The 20,321-nt window shown below is 38.4% G+C and overlaps 1 protein-coding gene across 1 annotated transcript in view; it reads right to left on the reverse strand.

Moving 5' to 3' along the window:
- LOC134219282 (serine/threonine-protein kinase Wnk-like) overlaps window positions 1-20,321 on the reverse strand; it is a 255,232-nt gene that overhangs the window by 49,897 nt on the left and 185,014 nt on the right. The window contains exons 4-6 of the mRNA XM_062698008.1: window positions 10,976-11,092; window positions 10,101-10,568; window positions 9,565-9,634 (exon numbers count right to left, since the gene is read on the reverse strand). Coding sequence (XP_062553992.1) covers window positions 9,565-9,634; window positions 10,101-10,568; window positions 10,976-11,092 — 655 coding nt within the window. The remainder of the gene's footprint in view (window positions 1-9,564; window positions 9,635-10,100; window positions 10,569-10,975; window positions 11,093-20,321) is intronic.

The raw sequence follows: 20,321 nt of genomic DNA on the forward strand, positions 1-20,321 counted from the left end.
TTGCCCGGATTAACGCAATGGGGGATGTGATCTCTTCTTTAAAAATGGGCGTTTGCCACGACTAAAGCAATGCAATATCGAATATAATCCCTTCTTCAAAAGAAAGCGCTTGTTCAGATTAAGGAAATGGTTGATGTGACTCCTTCTTTAAAAGTAGACACTTGCCCGGATTAAGGCAATGGTGGATGTGATCCCTTCTTTTAAAATAGGCGATTGCCACAAATGAAGCAATGGTGGATGTGATCCCTTCTTTAAAAGTAGGCGCTTGTCAGGGTTAAGGGATAGTGGATGTCACTCCTTCTTTCAAAGGTGCAAGTGCTTGGTCGGATCAAGGCAAGGGTGGATGTAATTCCTTTTTTAAAAGTAGGCGCTTGTCCGGATTATGGCAATGGTGAATGTGATCCCTTCTTTCAAAATAGGCGTTTCCCAGGACTGAAGCAATGGTGGATATGATTCATTTTTTTAAAGAATGCACTTGCTCTGATTAAGGCAACGGTAGTTGTTATCCCTAGGTGTTTGTCCGTGCCCATGTTTGAATATGGCAATTGTGGATATGATTCCTTCTTTAGAAGTAGACATTTTGCCTACTACAACTTCTTCAATGAGGGCAAATAGCTGTCTAGTAAGACTTAAAGTGATATTATCCAAGTGTAGATATGATTCAATCAAATGAAGTCTGCGTCTGGAATGAGCGGAATAAATATGATATCCATTCTTAAACAGTTTGTTTGGTATTAGATAAATGTAAATGTATTTTTTCGATAAATAGTATCTTTCTGAACGTTGTCTAATATGTTAAATAATTCATTTTATGAAAATTAATTATGTATACCGAAAACTAAGCATATGCGGTATTTCGAAAAATTTCGTTTTAGGGCATTCGAAACGAAATTCCGCGGAATTCCGCGGAATTTTAGTATGGCGAAATCTGATTTATTGATTTCGTTTCGTATCGTAAAATTTCAAAAATTTCGACAGAAAAATCATTCTTTTAACGAAATTTAACGGAATTTCGCGGAATTTTGCGGAATTTCGAAATTCATTTTAAATAATTCCAATTTCCATATCATAAAAAAAATTCGGCTGCGCCGCAAAATGAAGCCAATCAAATTCCACTCAATATTTTATACATATAAATTCTTTCACTAAATCTCACTACGAAATACAATTCTGTATCTTCAAAAGAAACGCATTTAGCTTTCCGCTTGAAAATTTTTTCGATGTTTTGTTAAAAGTGTTCAAGTATAAAATGTAATGCATATTTGGTAATTCAAATAATATTGTTCAGTGAAGTAAAAATAATTTGTAATAATTTTGATTCCGTGTATCATGGAAATCTATAATTTTCTCATATTTTCTAGATCCTTCAGATCCAGATTATACAAATGCTTTAAAATCGTACCGATTTTCTGTCATTATCGTGACGGTGCGGTGCGTTTTCCGTATGGCAGTTTGTTGTTAGTTTGGACGTGCTGCTGCTTTTAACAGTTAATATTTAGTTAATATTTAGCAATGTTCGTAAATGTCTGCGTTGAGTTGTTGGAATAAAATAAGTTATGGCCAAAGTACATGAAGTAATGTTCAAAATCTTATAAATAGTTAGCAATTTTTTTTTCTTGCATGTATTCTCAAACAACAAGTTGCATTCAAATGGAAATCCTGTCTTATCATTTCATATTGAATATAGGCTGAATCGGACTATGGACTCAAAAGTTATGGCAAAAATACTATTTTTTTATAATACACCAGAAATTCACCGATGCCGCAGGCAGGATTATTCAGAGTTTTTTTTAAATAATATCTGACTACACCACTGCAAGTAAAATAAAACATAGGTTTTTAATTGCAGATTTAATTTTTTATGGTGATTCGATTATCCTTAGTGAAAATAAAATTGATACTCCGGATAATCGAGTCCAACCTGTAGGATTGGACTAGTCATCAACACGTCGAAGACGAAGTACATGATAGGAAGAGGCTCAAGAGAGGTCAATGTAAGCCACCCACCACGAGTTTCTATCGGTGGTGACGAAATCGAGGTGGTTGAAGAATTCGTGTACTTGGACTCACTGGTGACCGCCGATAACGATACCAGCAGAGAAATTCGGAGACGCATAGTGGCTGGAAATCGTACGTACTTTGGACTCCGCAAGACGCTCCGATCGAATAGAGTTCGCCGCCGTACCAAACTGACTATCTACAAAACGCTTATAAGACCGGTAGTTCTCTACGGACACGAGACCTGAACGATGCTCGTGGAGGACCAACGCGCACTGGGAGTTTTCGAAAGGAAAGTGTTGCGTACCATCTATGGTGGGGTGTAGATGGCGGACGGTACGTGGAGGAGGCGAATGAACCACGAGTTGCATCAGCTGTTGGGAGAACCATCCATCGTTCACACCGCGAAAATCGGAAGACTGCGGTGGGCCGGGCACGTAGCCAGAATATCGGACAGTAATCCGGTGAAAATGGTTCTCGACAACGATCCGACGGGAACAAGAAGGCGAGGTGCACAGCGGGCAAGGTGGATCGATCAGGTGGAGGACGACTTGCGGACCCTCCGCAGACTGCGTGGTTGGCGAAGTGCAGCCATGGACCGAGCTGAATGGAGAAGTCTTTTATGTGCAGCACAGGCCACTCCGGCCTTAGTCTGATGATAAATAAATAAATAATAAATAAATTTGCTGAGCTGTAGAAATAACGGCTTTACAGATTCATCATGGAATTCGGAACCTTTTCCGAGGTACCAGGAAATGCGAGGCAAGTAAACTGTTCCACTGTTCCACATAATCCGAGACGTTTGGCCACTGTAAGCTAATGCCTACCCTACATGCAGATAGCGTAAAAGTGTTGCTAGAGTCAGCGCATCTCACGGATATTATTGTTAAGGTTCAACTCTCACCGCAGCGCACTAAAGAATTTGTGAAAAAGTGATGAAACGAAAAAAAGGTTTTCATCTAGTAGTCACGATTTTCGTTTATCTTCCAAGGCTAACTCCATAAAAAAAGTGATGGATGAAAAATGCCCCTCACCATAAAAACTCACAACGTAAAAAAATTACTTTAAATTAAAAAAGTAATATTTCCAACAGACCTTAGAAAATTAAAAAAAAAGTCCAGTTTGGTATTGCAATCAACAGCTTTCATACTGCTTAGATCTGTTGGAAAGACCATTTTTGGAAAGTTTTACAGATTCAATAAATCTTCTTGAATTTGGTCGAAAATTTACCTGGGGATTTTATTTAAGATGTTAATTGAAATGGAGGGGTGGCACTTTGAATCTGTAATTCTTTTCTAAATGGTGAACAGATCTAATCAATATGAAATCTGTTGGTAATATTGAGCGATATTAAGCGATGAATATTTTCACGTTGTTTATGGTCGAGATGAACCGGCCTAGGGCCGAAAATCTCGTAAATAAAGATAATTCAATTCAATTCATGTTGTTTATGATGAGGGGCATACTTTTGAAAATGGTGAATAGATCCAAAATGATCTGTTACTTACCTATGTCCTTTTGTAAAATTAAGTCATATTTTCCCTATGGCATTTGGGTAACTTTTATGTAGAATGAAATCAGTAGTGATTCAAGGTTAAAAGACTATTATTCTTCCATTTACTTCCACTATTAACTTTTTTATGTATCAACAATCAGATACGCATTTCGTTTCCTACTTGGAAACTTCTTCAGTGTTTGTTATAGTCGATAACAAACACTGAAGAAGTTTCCAAGTAGGAAACGAAATGCGTATCTGATTGTTGATACATAAAAAAGTTAATAGTGGAAGTAAATGGAAGAATAATAGTCTTTTAACCTTGTAGCATTTCCCCTAAGACGCTCTAAAATAATTAATCATCAGTAGTGATTCAGTTTCATTTCAAATTTTCGATCACTATTCTACTTTGAATCTGGAGCAAAATAGAACGAACTCGCTTGTTTCCCCAACACATATTTTTAAAATTTTCAATTAAATGAAATCATTATGTTGCTCTCAAAAAGGCCCTGTAATTGCAAAGTGGATTGATCCGTAGATAAAATGACGCATTCATAAATCAAAATATTTGAAACTAGTGATTCATTGGTGGTTCAATTCTGCAGAAAATAGAACTGAGCGTTTTGCCAGTTTTAAATTTTTGACAGTTGACTGGTGTCTGAATCTAAAACAGCTGCTGGGCAAATAAATGTTTCAGATTCATATTCAAAATGAGTCTTGCTGATTTTGCTCTAAGGCCGTTACATTTAATAAAAATTATGCCCTACTGATGCCGGAAAGGTCAGGGGGGAGGGAATAGTAAAAAATAAATTTTAAAACGAAAAAAAATCAAAAGCCTCCTCGGATTTGTTAAAGAATGTTTTGAATTAATATAATTATAATTTTCCGATTTTTGTTTGTTGTCGCATCAAAATTTTATTTTAGCGAAAAATGTTCTAAGGAGGGCACATTTTTTTATATAGTTGTATCGACCTTATTTGACTCTAGAAATATTAAACAAAATTATTTTCCAGGCGGATTTTTTTTTTATTCGTTTTTTGCATTATCTATATAATGATAAAAAAAAACTATTTAATAAAAATTCCGCGGAAAAAAATTAAATTTCGTTTCGTTTCGAAAAATTTCGAATCAAATGGACCCTGATTTCGTTTCGTTTCGAAGTTTCGGAAGAAAATTTGAATTTCGTTTCGTTTCGTTCCGATCCAACAGTAGCATTTCTAATTTCGTTTCGTTTCGTTTCGTCAGGAAAAATGTTGTTATCGCATACCCTTACCGAAAACCCTTTATTAGTAAATAATGCAAAATGACCTTCTTTATATAATTCTTTTTCTGTTCTGTACCCATCAATAATAATCGGAATTTCCAGTTTTACTATTTCTGGGAATAGGTAGATTCTGGCAAATTATATTCTGGCGAATTACATTCTGGCAAATGGTTTATTCTGGGGAATGGCTTTCTGGCATATGGTCCATTCTGACAAATGGTTTTCTGGCAAAAATCATTCTGGCAAACGTCATACAATCATCAAGCTTCATTTTAAACGGACGCCATCGTTGATGCATCTCGATGACCAGCACCGATGCTGATGCTACTCCATTACGACCGCTCCCAGCGCCTCATTGCTGCGCTGTTGTGTCCTCTTCCCGCGAAATCTCGCTCAAACTGTTGATTGTATTAAGAAAATTATTTTGAGCTTTTTAGTGGAATGTCTTCACTTGTCATAAGACGAGTTTTTACAATCCCATTGAATTCCACTACTTAATTGTATCTTGACAGATACGTATTTCGACCTCAACAGTAAGGCCGTCTTCAGTGTCTCGTACTTGACTCGACTTGATCAATTCGAGTCAAGTACGAGACACTGAGGACGGCCTTACTGTTCGGCTGTTCGGCCACATTGAGAGTTGACGTCAATGTCAACTTCTCTCCACGAACAGCCTAGATAGCCGTGTGGTGTCGGCAGCTGGTTATCTGGCTAAGAATAACATTACGGATTGCCTGTTCCAGTGGTAAAAGTCCACCATACAGGTGACCCCTAATTTTCGGTGTGATGCGGCTTTATGCTTACCGTGCCTACGAATGAATGGTAAGGGGGGTTTGATAACCTAACCGCAAACGGAGCCTGTGAAGCATCAGGGCCCCCTTCACAGTATTTTAGCCCTCGCTGCGCTAACCGGAGCTATGGCGTAGTTGACTTTTTACTTCTCCGAGATAATCGGCTACTCTTATTCAACCTCATCTTGAGGTTAAATAAGAGTAGGGTTATGAATATGTGTTTTAATTAGTTTACAACAAATTGTCACCTATATGGATTCGCATTATGCGTTTTTTACAATGTGCTTTGTGTATGTTACCTATATGGATTCGCATTATGCGCTTTTCACAGTGTACTCTGTGTTTCGTCTTTGACGTTCGGCTTTCTGTGTAGTGTAATCTGTGTTTCGTCTTTGATGTTTGGCTTCAGCTACTCTTGTTTAATCTCAACTTGAGGTTGAATAAGGGTGGGGTTATGAAAATGTTTTTTTTTACTTAGTTTTTTTTCAACAAATTGTCACCTATATGGATTCGCATTATGCGTTTTTTTACAATGTACTTTGTGTATGTTACCTTTATGGATTCGCATTATGCGTTTTTCACAGTGTACTCTGTGTCTCGTCCTTGACGTTCGGCTTCGGCTACTCTTGTTCAATCTCAACGTGAAGTTAAATAAGAGTGGGGTTATGAATATGTGTTTTACTTAGTTTTCAACAAATTGTAACCTATATGGATTCGCGTTATGCGCTTTTCACAGTGTACTCTGTGTTTCGTCTTTGACATTCGGCTTCAGCTACTCTTGTTTAATCTCAACTTGAGGTTGAATAAGGGGATTATGGGATTATGAATATGTTTTTGACTTAGTTTTTCAACAAATTTTCACCTATATGGATTCGCATTATGCGTTTTTTTTTTACAATGTACTTTGTGTTTGTCACCTATATGGATTCGTATTATGCGTTTTTCAAAGCGTAATCTGTGTTTCGTCTTTGATGTTTGGCTTCAGCTACTCTTGTTTAATCTCAGCTTGAGGTTGAATATGGGTGGGGTTATGAAAATGTTTTTTTTACTTAGTTTTTTTTTCAACAAATTGTCACCTAAATGGATTCGCATTATGCGTTTTTTACAATGTGCTTTGTGTATGTTACCTTTATGGATTCGCATTATGCGTTTTTCACAGTGTACTCTGTGTCTAGTCCTTGACGTTCGGTTTCAGCTACTCTTGTTCAAACTCAACGTGAGGTTAAATAAGAGTGGGGTTATGAATATGTGTTTTACTTAGTTTTCAACAAATTGTCACCTATATGGATTCGCATTATGCGCTTTCCACAGTGTACTCTGTGTTTCGTCTTTGACGTTCGGCTTCAGCTACTCTTGTTTAATCTCAACTTGAGGTTGAATAAGGGGATTATGGGATTATGAATATGTTTTTGACTTAGTTTTTCAACAAATTTTCACCTATATGAATTCGCATTATGCGTTTTTTTTACAATGTACTTTGTGTTTGTCACCTATATGGATTCGCATTATGTGTTTTTCACAGTGCACTCTGTGTTTCGTCTTTGACGTTCGTCCATTGTTACGTTCTCTATGTTTTTGTGATACCTCTCTTTAGTCCCTAGCTGAATGCGTATAAGTCTACATAATTGGCTTTCCTATAAATGGTTCCATTCTCCTTTCCAACTTCACTTCCTCTTCCTTTCCCATTTTCACTTCCTTTTCCGTCAGGTAAATGATGAGAAAGGCCAGTGAAGGCGATGGCCCAAATTGAAAGGAACGTGCCTCCTGAGCCGACGTTCTGATACCTGATATTGATGATGATCAATTCGAGTCAAGTACGAGACACTGAAGACGGCCTTACTGTTCAGGTCGAAATACGTATCTGTCAAGATACAATTAAGTAGTGGAATTCAATGGGATTGTACAAACTCGTCTTATGACAAGTGATGATCGTACCCAAAACCCGCAAGTTGCTTGATTATAATGTCTGCGCTTCCGATGCAAGAACGGGATTGATTAGTTTACCTACTTTTGAATTTTTAGCAGTTTTCGATTATTGACAATTGAAAATCAATATTTTTGATTTTTTCTTGAGCGAATTTGTTAAACAAATTGAGAATCCCTCGAGAAACGACTGAGATATTAATGTTCAAAGCCTATCATATTTTTATGACACACTTCGATTTGCGCATTTGCAAAGTGTGCCCCCGGAATAGAGAAAACAGACGTAGCCCTACGTCAAAATCTCATACACTATGCAAAATTTAGTGCAAATTTTAAGATTAATAATACGCATAATACTCTTGCAATAGTGGATTTCTTGAAATTAAGTAAAAAAAACACTGTTAAGAAAAATATGAGTAATTTACGAATGGGCAGACTTATATCTTTGATATCGGGAATAAAAAAAACTGGAGACATGCGCAGCTTTTTGTCTGCGATTGTTTCAAGTTTGGTATTAATATGCATTAAAAATCAACATATTACAGAAATTCCGTATAAGACGGACAAACGGTATCTCAGAATTCTTCAATATTGGGTTGAGTCGTCCCTTGCCGAAAATTACTTGACTTGTATTTTTTGTTCCGTCACAAATTTCAGAAAGCGTTAATCTAAAATATCGATGAACTTGAAAAATAATTTTTGGCATCTTTCGAAATCTATAGTCAAGAAATTTATCCTCTCAATTTTAAATAATATTTCCATTAGGAGATACATTTTTTGAGAAATGAAAAGTCATTGATTACAAACACACGACGCAGTTCGTGATACTCGTTTGAATTTCAACATCCTTCATATTAGCGCAAATGACGTAATGAAAGCAATTAGTAAGCGGATTTTTGCCTTAGTGCGAGTAAAGGCTATATATTCGCTAAGAAAACAAACTTTTTATCGGAGGCCCGGAGACCCATAGTGTTATATACCAATCGTTTCAGTTCGACGAATTGAGGTGATGTCTGTGTGTGTGTACGCAAAACTCTAGCTAATTTTTTTGTACCTACCCTTAACCGATTTATTCGCAAGTTGCATTCGACGGGAATACTGGTCCCATTGTTTCCTATTGAAAATTGAATCGGATCGGACTATGGGATCAGAAATTATGGCCAAAATACTAATTTCAACCCCACAATACAAAATCACTTTTTTGACTCTTATGCTCATCTGATTTGCTTGCAACAAGTTGCTTTCGGCGAGAAATTTTATAATACATACGAACAAATATGGAAAATAGGATCTATCCACTCATTAGTGTATTATATTTCTTAACCCATTTTAACAAACGAGAAAGGCACCTCTAGGTAGATTAATCAGGGTTTTTTTTATACAGGACCATACGGAACTACGCCAGCATTGCTAAAACGTTGCGCTTCTGGAATCATGAGCATACATTTTTAATCTCCCGTTCCGTACTAAGATATTCCCTTTAAGCTGGAAGTCGTACTACTTGTTCCCTGTTCAAAAGCTGAGGTGAGTAATTACAGCGGAATAACCACTTTATCAGCTTGCTCAAAAAAATTTGAAATGTCGTGAACGATACGCTTTTTGCCAGTTGTAAGCAGTGCATTTCTTCTGCTCACCAAGGATTTTACCCACAGAATTCTAATGTAAAGTAAACATGCTCAAACACGTTGGACCAACAATGACTCCGTCCCCAAGAAACTGTTTCGATTGCTTGATTTTGGTTTGAGCTGTTGGGGCGAGGTCAAGGTTCGCCGAACAAGTTTCAGTGTTTGTAGTTAAGTTGCGCTAGCTCCCATGTATTTTTTGATGGTTGTTTTTGATGGCTCTTTCAGGAGTTTTGCAAAATTAATTCTTCCCCAAAGCCGAATCAGCCAAGAACAGAAAACTACGCTATAATTTTGTGATTTTTTCTTGAATTTGGGTAAATTTCTTCAGGAGTTTTAATCAACTCTTCCTGGACTGTATCAGTGTAACAATAGTGCAGGATACAAATGAAAACATGGTGATTGCCGGTTTGTTATAGTTTTTGGTCAATATTGGGTGCTTTTGTTCTACTACAGAATGGAATTACTTACCATAATTGGCCGATTGATGCTGATACAGCTGGTTTTGCAATCCGGTGGCATAGATTGGCGAAGCTGGATACTGTGGAAGATATTATAAAGAAATGCTATGAATATTTCCCATAGGAATATTATCAAAACATCATTGACATGTGTTATCATATTTATTTTTGGCGCTATACTATTACACTAAGAAACTAATATTTAAACAATTCGTATCGGTTAAAATCTTTGCCTTTTGTTGAACACTCATATAGGTAGATCGCAAACAATATTCAAAAATATTAGCCATTTTATTTTGCAAATTACTCTAAGGTTTACGAAAAGCACGTCGATAAGTATTTCCGAAATTCTAAAGCGTAATCGTTCTATTTGCCATGAACGCTCGCATAATCATATTATTTCGAAATAATGGAACAAATTTCATCGGCCCATTTTGCTTCAACATACATGCATGCAATAGCCGAGCAAAATTGAATTGATCAAATCAAAAACAGAATCCAGTCTGGACCAACAACCGCTGTATTCATTGGACAAGGAACGCTTACCTTGACCAGTTGTGCCTGAGTCGCGATGACCTGATTAGCCTGGTGCACCTGATTGATGGCGGCAATCGGCGCCTGATGGACGACCGGAACCGCAGGTTGCACTCCGACAAAGGTCGTCTGGTGGGGCTGCTGCTGCTGCTGCTGCGCATGATGGTAGTGGATAGTTCCGGCCTGAGCTTGTTGGCCGACCACTGCTTGGTGCTGATAATTGTGTTGCACCGCAGGTTGAGTCAGCGTGTAATGGACAGCGGCCGCCGGTTGATGCGCCGTGTAGATCGTGGCAGCCTGTTGATGTTGTTGGTGCTGCTGCTGGGGATGGTGCAAGTACTGAACATGGCCGGCATCGTTCGTGATAATTGTTGCTGTGGCTCCCGGTGCGTGATGATGATGCTGGTAGACCTGAATCGTCTGCGGAAAGTGTGCGTATTGGTACTGGGGGACGGCCGCCGCGTAGTTGTACTGCAGCGACTGTATGAGCAGAGAAGGGGACATGCATTCAAAATTAAATTGAATCGAGTTGCATTTCGCAGGCAGTTCCAATTTGAATAAGGGTGTGAGATATTTATCTTGTAATGCTGATAAGAAAGTTAAGACAATTAAGACAATCAAAAACGTTAGATCGCTTTGATGTTTGTAGTAAAAAATGAATAAGAATCATTTCCCAAGTTGTTCAAATAATGTGCTGAAATGAATAATTCGTATCCAAGGCATGAACTTATCCATAATAAGAAGTAATTTCATTTTCGTAGCTTTATAAAATTATCTAAAGCAGACATTTAATTTTTGTTTCACTTTGGCTTTTCGTTTCGAGTCTCTACAATCCAACTCGAACGAAACACCGCATACCCCTAAATTTCAATAACCAGAAGAATTACCTTAGTCAGTGTTGGGGCAACAGCTGGACCGTACTCGTAATGGGCCGGAGCAGCGGCGAAAGTAGCCACTTTGAGGGCGGAGTTCGGTGCGACGTAGTTGATTTTGTGGTACACGGTCTGAAATGATAAAGTTAGGATAACTGGTTATTGCTATTTGCATTGCGAAAACCGTGCACGGACGATGAGCCCTTTGAAATGCAATCAATTGATGGCCTTATCGACATGCAGATTCTATATCGGTTCAGGTTGGCGGATAGGCTAGTTGAGAATCCAATAATGAATGGAAAACCAAGTGTGCATTTATATTGCAGATTTTCTTTGAGTTCATGCAGCTTTGATCTGTGTAATTTTTGTGTTTGAAATTTCTAAATTAACTTTTAATTAATACGGTGAATATAAGTACAAGTCGATTATTCGGAAATTCTTAAACTAATTTTCATAATGAAATAAACTTTTTAACCTGGGTTCATGAGCGCAAACAAAATGCTGAACAACAGGGATTCTAGGTACAATTTTCACAAATCTGTATTTGAAATTGGAATTCATTTTTGATATTAACTACTTGGGAATAGATAGCGATATTATTTTTTTCGCCTTTCTCGCTCAACAAAGTTTTTATTACTGAAAGGCTATCAATTCACTCTGTTGGGGAACTAAATCTTTTCTTTGGCCTTCAATAGCACTTTCCTGATCTCCAATACTCGTAGGGGTGGCAAATTTGTTTATTTAAATATTTTCCCGAAACACTATTGCCTGTCGTAGTTTCGGTAGCACAAGCCCCAAAAACTATTCTTTCGAGTACAAATAATCACACGCGACGTTAATTAGACAATCCTCTTATTACTACATTTATTGACATTTAACATTTATTTGACTTAAATTCTAATCTCAATGTTAGAAATTAATCCTAACACAAAACGCATGAATATTATGTCGCGCGCAGCCTCCACGCACGCTGCTGGATGATGGGGAATAATATAATGGACATAGCAACAGAATCAGCTGCAATGTAGGTCACATTTGTGCATCCTAAGTGCAGGGTTGAAGCCTGGGTTTATGTTACTCTCAGACACACTCCATAATCGCATTTTTTATAGAAGTCGCGGAGACCCATGATTTTATATACCAATCGGCTCTGCTCGTCGAGCTGAACAAATGTGTGTCTGTCCATGTGTATGTGTGTGTGTGCACACGAAAACCGAAAAACATTAGCCACTTTTTCATATATTAATTCTTAACCTATTTTCTCGCAACAAATTGCATTCGATGGGCTACCAACCCTGGTTGATCACTATTGAATATAATCACAATCAGTCATTGCGTTCAGAAGTTATGAAGAAAATGTTTTGTTGAACCGTATGAGGTTTTGGCTATACAATGTTTGCAAAAGCTGTAATGTAGGCAACTACTTATGACGTGTATCACACTAAGACTAAACCAAACGAAAGAAAGGCATCTTCATCGCTTGGTTGATTAACTGGGATTTATCAAAATCATTGTTGTCGTGGGTTTATTCTCTTCCCAAAACTACGAAAACTTCGTGATTTTGTAAGTTCGAAAGAGGGAAAAAATCCACTAATCCATTGGATTTTGTAAATGTCCTGCCCTTTGTCTAATTCAAAGAATGCATAGCTGTTGCACCGGATGAAGACGGTGACAGCACGAAAAACCCCTGCTTATTTAATATTCAACCAGCCTTTCTCTGCCGCCGAGCCATCATCCACCTCCGCCAGTAGTAGTGGGAAGTCCTGTGGCCTCCAAGTCTTCTTCTTCCTATTGGCATTACATTTCCACACTGGGACAAAGCCGCCTCGCAGCAACAGTTATTAACTGCGAGGTTTCTAAGCCAAGTTACCATTTTTGCATTCGTATCTCATGAGGCTAACATGAAGACATTGGCGTAACTAACGAAAAATTCTAGGGGGGACTAATTTTTGACGTAGGTTTACGTCCTTTGCGAAGATAGGGAGGTAATTCTGCATATTCAAACTTGAGACCTTCACGAAAAGTACCGATTTTCGAGATTTTTGTATCAATCGATCGACGAACTCTTTAAGATTTTCCTCAACTATTAAAAACTATGGATTAAAATGCGCTGGCCGTCGCCGAAAATAGCAGTACTCAAGAGAAATATCCACGCAATGCTCAGACTATCGTTTCGCTTCTATCAGTGATTAGAAAAGCGCTTTGTGGAAAGAAAATCTATTCTTTTTAGTCGGGATATCAGTGGCGGTGCTGAACTTTTATTCTTAGCGTGGTAGGGGAAAATCATCGAGCGGCCGTCGGACAGCAGCAGCAGTGAGTTTTTTAACGCAAGGTTCGCATTAACGTTTGATTGCTGTGATGAGTTTCAGCATTTTATGAAAAGAAAGGGTAGATAGCAAACAATGGCGTCGGTTGCATTCCCACGGTACTGAAGGAAGTTTCCGTCAGTATCAGAATCACAAACGCTCGTTTGCAACGCTGCAGAAATATTGGCGTCAGTAGCAGTCAAGTGATATTTTCTTTCGAAATTCAGATTTTATTTCTGTTTGTATTGGGAAGGAAAATTATTTGAGAAAAACCGGTTTTTCTCAGATACACTAGAGGAGGTAGAGCCGAGACGAAAATACGTCAAAGTGCAAATCATAATCGCTTGGCAACACTGCAGAAGTTTTTTCTCCATGTATAGCAAACAGGGATCGTAATTTTCACTCATTCTCACGAGTAGAGAATGCTCCCTCACGCTGATTTTCACCGAGAAATCGGTTTGCGGGAAAAGAAAAAATGTGTGATGAGAGATAACCATTTCTCCCTCACTACCAGTGCCGCGATTGCTCGTTTTCTCACTCCTTGCTTCCTTTTCGTGCCATCACCAATTGCAAACAGAGTGGGCTTTATGGAACAAACAACCTAATCCCTACATGCATAGGGGTGCTTGGTGGCCTTGTGTCACTGCTTCTGCCTCATTAGTAGGCGATTAAGGGTTCGATCCCTAGCCCTTTCTAATTTCCTATTAGATAATTTCGTTAATCATATATCTCAATCTCTTTGCAAATCAAATTCTCATTGCTAGCAAGTATGATTCTAAATATAGAATTGTTATAAAAAGCTGCCTGTTACTTAGTAGCAGTAAATAAAATGTAAAAATAGATTGGTATTCATTTGTACCCGCATACGAATGCTATATACGGTCGCTACGCTCGTGCAGGCCTCATACAAGTAAGAATGTGTGAGGTTGATGTGCGGGTAGCGATGGTGGTAGACGTGTGCGTGGTATGAGAATCCGATAGCATTCGAATTCTAATTGTAAAAATGAATCCCATTAGAATTCACTTTAATACTTTCTCATTACTCTAGTACTTCTAATTCTCATTCCATATATTCCTATCCCATAGATCGCATCACTTACCAAAGTGAATCCAGATAATATATCCCTTCATACTAACACAATATCCTATCCTAAGACTATCGTGGAGATGCAGAGGTATACTCGGTCTCTAGTAGCAACGAGAGTTGAACTAATAATCCTTCCTTCCCTTGATGACCGTAAGGACGTGGCCGGCGCCGTAATTGACTTAGTAAAAATGCATTGAATTTCCGAAATTTGCACATTGAGAATGATAGCTAAACCCAAGCTCCATTCAATTGGTTCCCTGTGCAATTTCGTAAGTTCTAGTCAATCACGGAGTAGCAACTACGAATTGTACGGTTATCCTGCTCATGCTCATGCTCATGCTCAAACAACCTAATCCCTACATGCAGTCGCTGTGGTGGTATGGCTACAGTGACCGCATCCCATCGCCATTTTTGTATATGTTCTAGGTTCGAATCCCGTTGCGGTTGTAAAATTTTTGTAATTGCTTACCGAAAATTTTCGCGAAAAGTGAGTGAGGCGTAATAGTGATGAAACGAAAAAAGAAATTCATCAAGTAGGCATGATTTTCGCTTATCTAGAAGATTCGCTCTAAAGAAAAGAGAGTTGGAAGAGAAATGTTTTTCACTACTAACTCCGAAAAAAGATTCTCCCCCGACCCGAAAATCGTTTGATTTTGTCTCATCGAAACGAAAAGTACGAACCCTGATGGCAAATCATCTGACGTTGATGTCAGAGCAGACAAAAGAAATTTTCGTTCAAAATTCTGATTTTGCCTGTGATTGGGAAGGCGCATTTGTCGGTTCGTCTCAGAACCATCATTTCACAGGAGGTTGAGTGTGAGGGACGAAATTACTGTCGTCAGATTCCAGAAAAACGATTAGGAAGCGATTAGAAAGACATATGAGCTTACCCAACAAGCATTGGAGGCTGATAAAGAGCTTATTTCGCCGCAATTTGGCTTGTTCATCTAAAAAACTAGCTTATTCAATTTAAATTGTTTGTTGGGTAGTAAGAAGCATGTGGAGTTTTATCCATCCGAAAGAATTCCAATTTCTTTCTCATTCAAATTTTCGTTACCTCTTCTTGAAAACTCAAGATTTTGCCTTTCTGGAATCTCTTAATTGATTTTCTGGAAATAGCAGAAAAATCCCCCAAACTATCATTCAAAGCTACATAAATAAATGCTTTCAAAATATCAAAATATCTAAATATCGATACAGATATATGAGACGTAGTATTTGGGTCTCACTTTTTCGGAAGGTTTCTTTTGACAATTCTTCCAGAAAGGCCATGCATCTTTAAGAACTATGAACGAAACCAATTTTAAATAAGGATTTTTTAGAAATATGTATGCCAATAAGCTAACCATCCTGTGTTTCTTGAACAATTTGTCCAACATTTTATGCTTTGTCAATATTAAGACCATACAGACAGTTCAGTATGCCACTAGAACTTTCTTTATCTAATCAAAATTTTAGAAATTCTGTTTGTTTTCTTAGTCTGTTTGCATCTATTATTTATTTAATCAGCATTGCATCAGCACGAAACCACTGTTCCTACTCCAATTTTCTAAGGTAATGATCCCGTGTTTAACATTCATATCGTAAGATATAACAATTGTTCGAAGTTCGAACATTTGTTAAAAAGATTCAATGTTTCGTAGAGAGAGAGAGATGTGAATGAAGAGAACTCATTCCTGACTGTTACGCCTATATATGATCAGAGAGCTAGATAAGTACAATATTCATGCAAAGTGGCAAAAATTCTTTGGGGGGCTAATTTACTTCTAGGTGGGGCTATATGTCTTTCCCTTGCGTCTCAAACCCAAGAATTCAGCAATTGAGGTTAACTGACCACAACTTCCGTGATGTTCCCAGCTGCGATATCTTCCGAGTATTTATCTTCCACTTGCGTCTCAAATTCAATCCGCGAGTTGTAACACCGTGGTGGTCGTGATTGATTTGGTAGACCAGTTGATTCAAGCTCCAAGACAATTTGGAGATATTATAACATTTCATACGTTTGGTTTGATACGAAATTGAAAGATCATCATGGAAGCCGTGGTTGACTCGGTAGATTACTTCAGGACTTTCCGGAGATCCTCACACATGTTTTCTCTACAGAAGACAACATGCTTTAACATATTTTCTGTGGCTTCATACACCCTGTAGTATAAAGTGGCTCCATCAGGCACCGAATTATCATCAGGAATGCTCAAAATTTGTTCCCATGTTACAAATGATGTCTTACATGTGCTGTTTCAATATTCCCATCATCACTAGATGGATGTATAACATTTTCGGTAATGAAATATGAGCATATCACAAAGATTGCATTTTTCAAAATCCGTTGCATTACTGCCATATAGCTCTAACGAGAAGTTGAACACCCTACACACAACATTTTGTAATGTTCAGAAACTAGAAGAGATGGAAATCGGTTGAAAACCACTGAGATATCCAGCTTTTTACCCTAGCCATAAATTAACAAGAGGTGAATCGATTTTGACAGGACCACGACATACAAAAACAAGGCACTATCGAAACGACGTCATTGCTATCGCTGCTCGGGACTAAGCAAGCCAACGCTCTACGATTAAATTTGGCTTTCTTTTGCACTCGTTCATACTGCGATAGCAGTTTACTGGCCTTGTTGTTTACGACTGGATCTTAGAGATATTCAATCGAATTTCAATGAAGGTGTGATTGAAAAACAGTACCGTGGGGCATCGAAATCCGTACACTTAAGCACCTTCGTATATGAAAAAGTAACTAGAAAATAGAAATCGAATGTAAATAAAACGTTTGTCATTGAAACAGGCGCATGAAGGCTTCTACTTTTGAAGTGTTTTACATTTACTCATTAAAAACTACGAAAAACATGATAAAATAATGATATAAATCAACTACTTCTGACTCGAAATCCGTCCACCGTGGACGGACTTCGAATCAAAGGATCAAAATCCGTACAGCTATTTCTTAACTAAATATTTAAATTGAAACAACCTGATTGACTAAACTACCACTGTAAATAGTTCGATATGCACCTTGAGAAGCGATCCCTTCGATTTGTATTCCGCTTATCTTATGTAATGATTTGCAATTAGCAATTAAAACACAGTTACTTTTGGTGCAATTATGCTCTACCCGAAAACAATATGGCGGCACAAACTCCGCGTTTGGTGGGTGGAGATTTGTTTTTGATTTTTGTGGATTTTATTTCAAAGCCTTCTTTCCAATTCTATGCCGTAAAAGCTTACTGTCAAATATCTGAACAGAATAAGAATAATTATTCCTGCATTAATTACATTAGACCTCTCTTAATTTAATGATATCTCATGAGGTGGACGGATTTCGGTGCTGTACGGATTTCGGTTCCGCACGGTAACATGTTGCGCGCACTTTTAGAAGACATCTGTGGCATAACGAAGCGCTTGTAGATCCGAGGTCTTAATTGGGGCCTCTTATTCACGACATCATTTATACGAATCTGGTCTGAGTAGATTTATGTTATGGATTTGAAGGCGATTCTCAGCACTCCCTGCACCAGAGTTCTGGTTCAAAAATAAAGTTTGGCACCATTTATTTTGGCGTAATCGATCCATTGATCATTTGGCGTATGTACGATGTCTTGACTTTTAATGATTAATTTGATTCGGAAACCCCTCCAGCAACTCCAAAGGGATATTCTTCCAGTACTTTTTTTTTTCAAAAATTCCTCTAGATATTCCGTTTGGTACTTCCTTTTCAATTTTCATCCAGACTTCTTCCAAAAATTCTTAAGGATCTTTCTCCAAATGTTGCTTATGAACTTCCCTCAGGAATTACCTCAGAAACTCCTCTAGGAATCCTTTCGGAAATTCCTCGTGGAATTACTTCGGAATTCCCCCAATAATTACTTTGGGAATTCCTCCACAAATTCCGTGGGGAATTGCCCTGGGTGTTTCTTCCGGGAATCATCCTAAAATACCTTCGTAAATTATTCCAGAAATTCGACTGGAAATTCCTCCTGAAACTTATTCAAAAGTTCTTCCAGGAAATTCGTCGAAAATTCCTCCCGAAATTCTGGAATTACTCGAAAAGTTCCATCGGGAACTCTTCCAAGATTTTTTTAGAAGTCAGAAGGAGTCACTTTAAATTCCTTTAAAAATTGTGTTTTATGAATTCTTCTGGATATCTCTCCATGGATTTTTCCTAAATTCTATCAGGAATTCAAACTTTCTGCTGTCACCAAGCGATTATGATTTGCACTTCAAACAAAACTCGTCTCGGCTAAACCTTTGCTTCCACAAAATGTTGATCCTTGAGAGAACCGATGGATTTTCAATAATCCACCTTCCCAAACTGCAACAAAACCAAATAATAATCTTGAGTAAATTTCACTTGACTTCCACTGATGCCGTCCATGTGAATAAATATTTTAGTTACTAGATAAAGATTGTCGTTTCGGTTCCCTGGTTCGGATGTCCGGAACATGTTGGGTACCAAGCTGTCAAATCGTATGGATTTTCCTTCTTTGACATATAGCTCCCCTATCCTCGCCAGCAAAAGATGTTCCGGACAGCGACGACAGCGACAATCTTTATCTAGTAACTAAAATATCTTTTATCTACATCCGACGCGCGTTCGTGATTCTTCTACAGACGGAAACTTTCTGGCGTCCCCTAGCGGTTAATGTGCAATTTGAATAAATTTCGTCTCGCCTCAATCATCACTTGTATAGAATGTTGGTTTTGATAAGAACCGATGATTTTCCAACAATGCACCCTTCGAATCACTTCCAGCCTACGACGACGACCACACGACCCGCGCCATCTGCGGGAATAAAATCGGCTTCATCAACTCCGCCGATGCTGGGATCGCTATCCGCTCTCCGCGACATTTCAAATGAAATGCCACGCGCGCGGGGAAACGCAGTTTGCTTATAATCAATAAAGAATACCCATGAGTCCCGCCTATTTGTTGATCGGTCACTGTTGTTATCATTCAATAATGTGGCAAAATCTAAGGTGGTTTACGCACCTTGTACGGTACCGCTGATATGGTGTCTACTGCAACTACTAGGCTCAAACTTTTCACGGCGCTGATTCTTCCACATTTCTTGCTTGGTTACGTTCTCCACGTTGCCCCAAATGCTGCTGACATGAGACGCCTACGATCTGCTCTCAACTCCTGTGTACGTTACGTATATGATCTTAGTCGCTACGACTCCGTAACCCATCTGCAGAAAAACCTTGTTGAATGTTCACTTTCAATACTGTACTGTGGCAAACTGGAATATGCTATCAACCGAAGTGAATCGTTCGTCATCAGAAGCAATTTTTACGAGAAACTGTTTGAATTACTGGAATAATTAAACTAACTTATAAATGTAACTTTAATCAAATTTATATTTGGGCTATATGACATCGGAAGTAGTGTTTTTAGAATGCTTGTACCTTAAGCTACTGGATAACAAATAAACAAACAAACAAACAAAGGGGCGTGGCTACAGGGTATTTTATTTTATTATTTTATTCCCACCGATGGTGTGGGTCGTGCGGTCGTCATCGTCGTCGACAGCATCAGCAGTGCTTAGATTAAATTTTCTGTCTGAAGTACTAACGATTGGCTACCATCAGTGAAAGCAGCTCTTAAGCCACAACTTGAGGTGAGATCAAATTTGATCAAAGTACAAATTAATCGCGGTGGTGACGAAATCGAGATGGTTGAAGAATTCGTGTACATGTGCTCACTGGTGACCGCCGATAACGATACCAGCAGAAAAATTCGGAGGCGCATAGTGGCTGGAAATCGTACGTACTTTGGACTCCGTAAGACGCTCCGATCGAATAGAGTTCGCCGCCGTACCAAACTGACTATCTACAAAACGCTTATAAGACCGGTAGTTTTCTACGGACACGAGACCTGGACGATGCTCATGGAGGACCAACGCGCACTGGGAGTTTTTGAAAGGAAAGTGTTGCGTACCATCTATGGTGGGGTGCAG

This window comes from Armigeres subalbatus, chromosome 3 (assembly GCF_024139115.2).
Source record: "Armigeres subalbatus isolate Guangzhou_Male chromosome 3, GZ_Asu_2, whole genome shotgun sequence".
NCBI lineage: Eukaryota > Metazoa > Arthropoda > Insecta > Diptera > Culicidae > Armigeres > Armigeres subalbatus.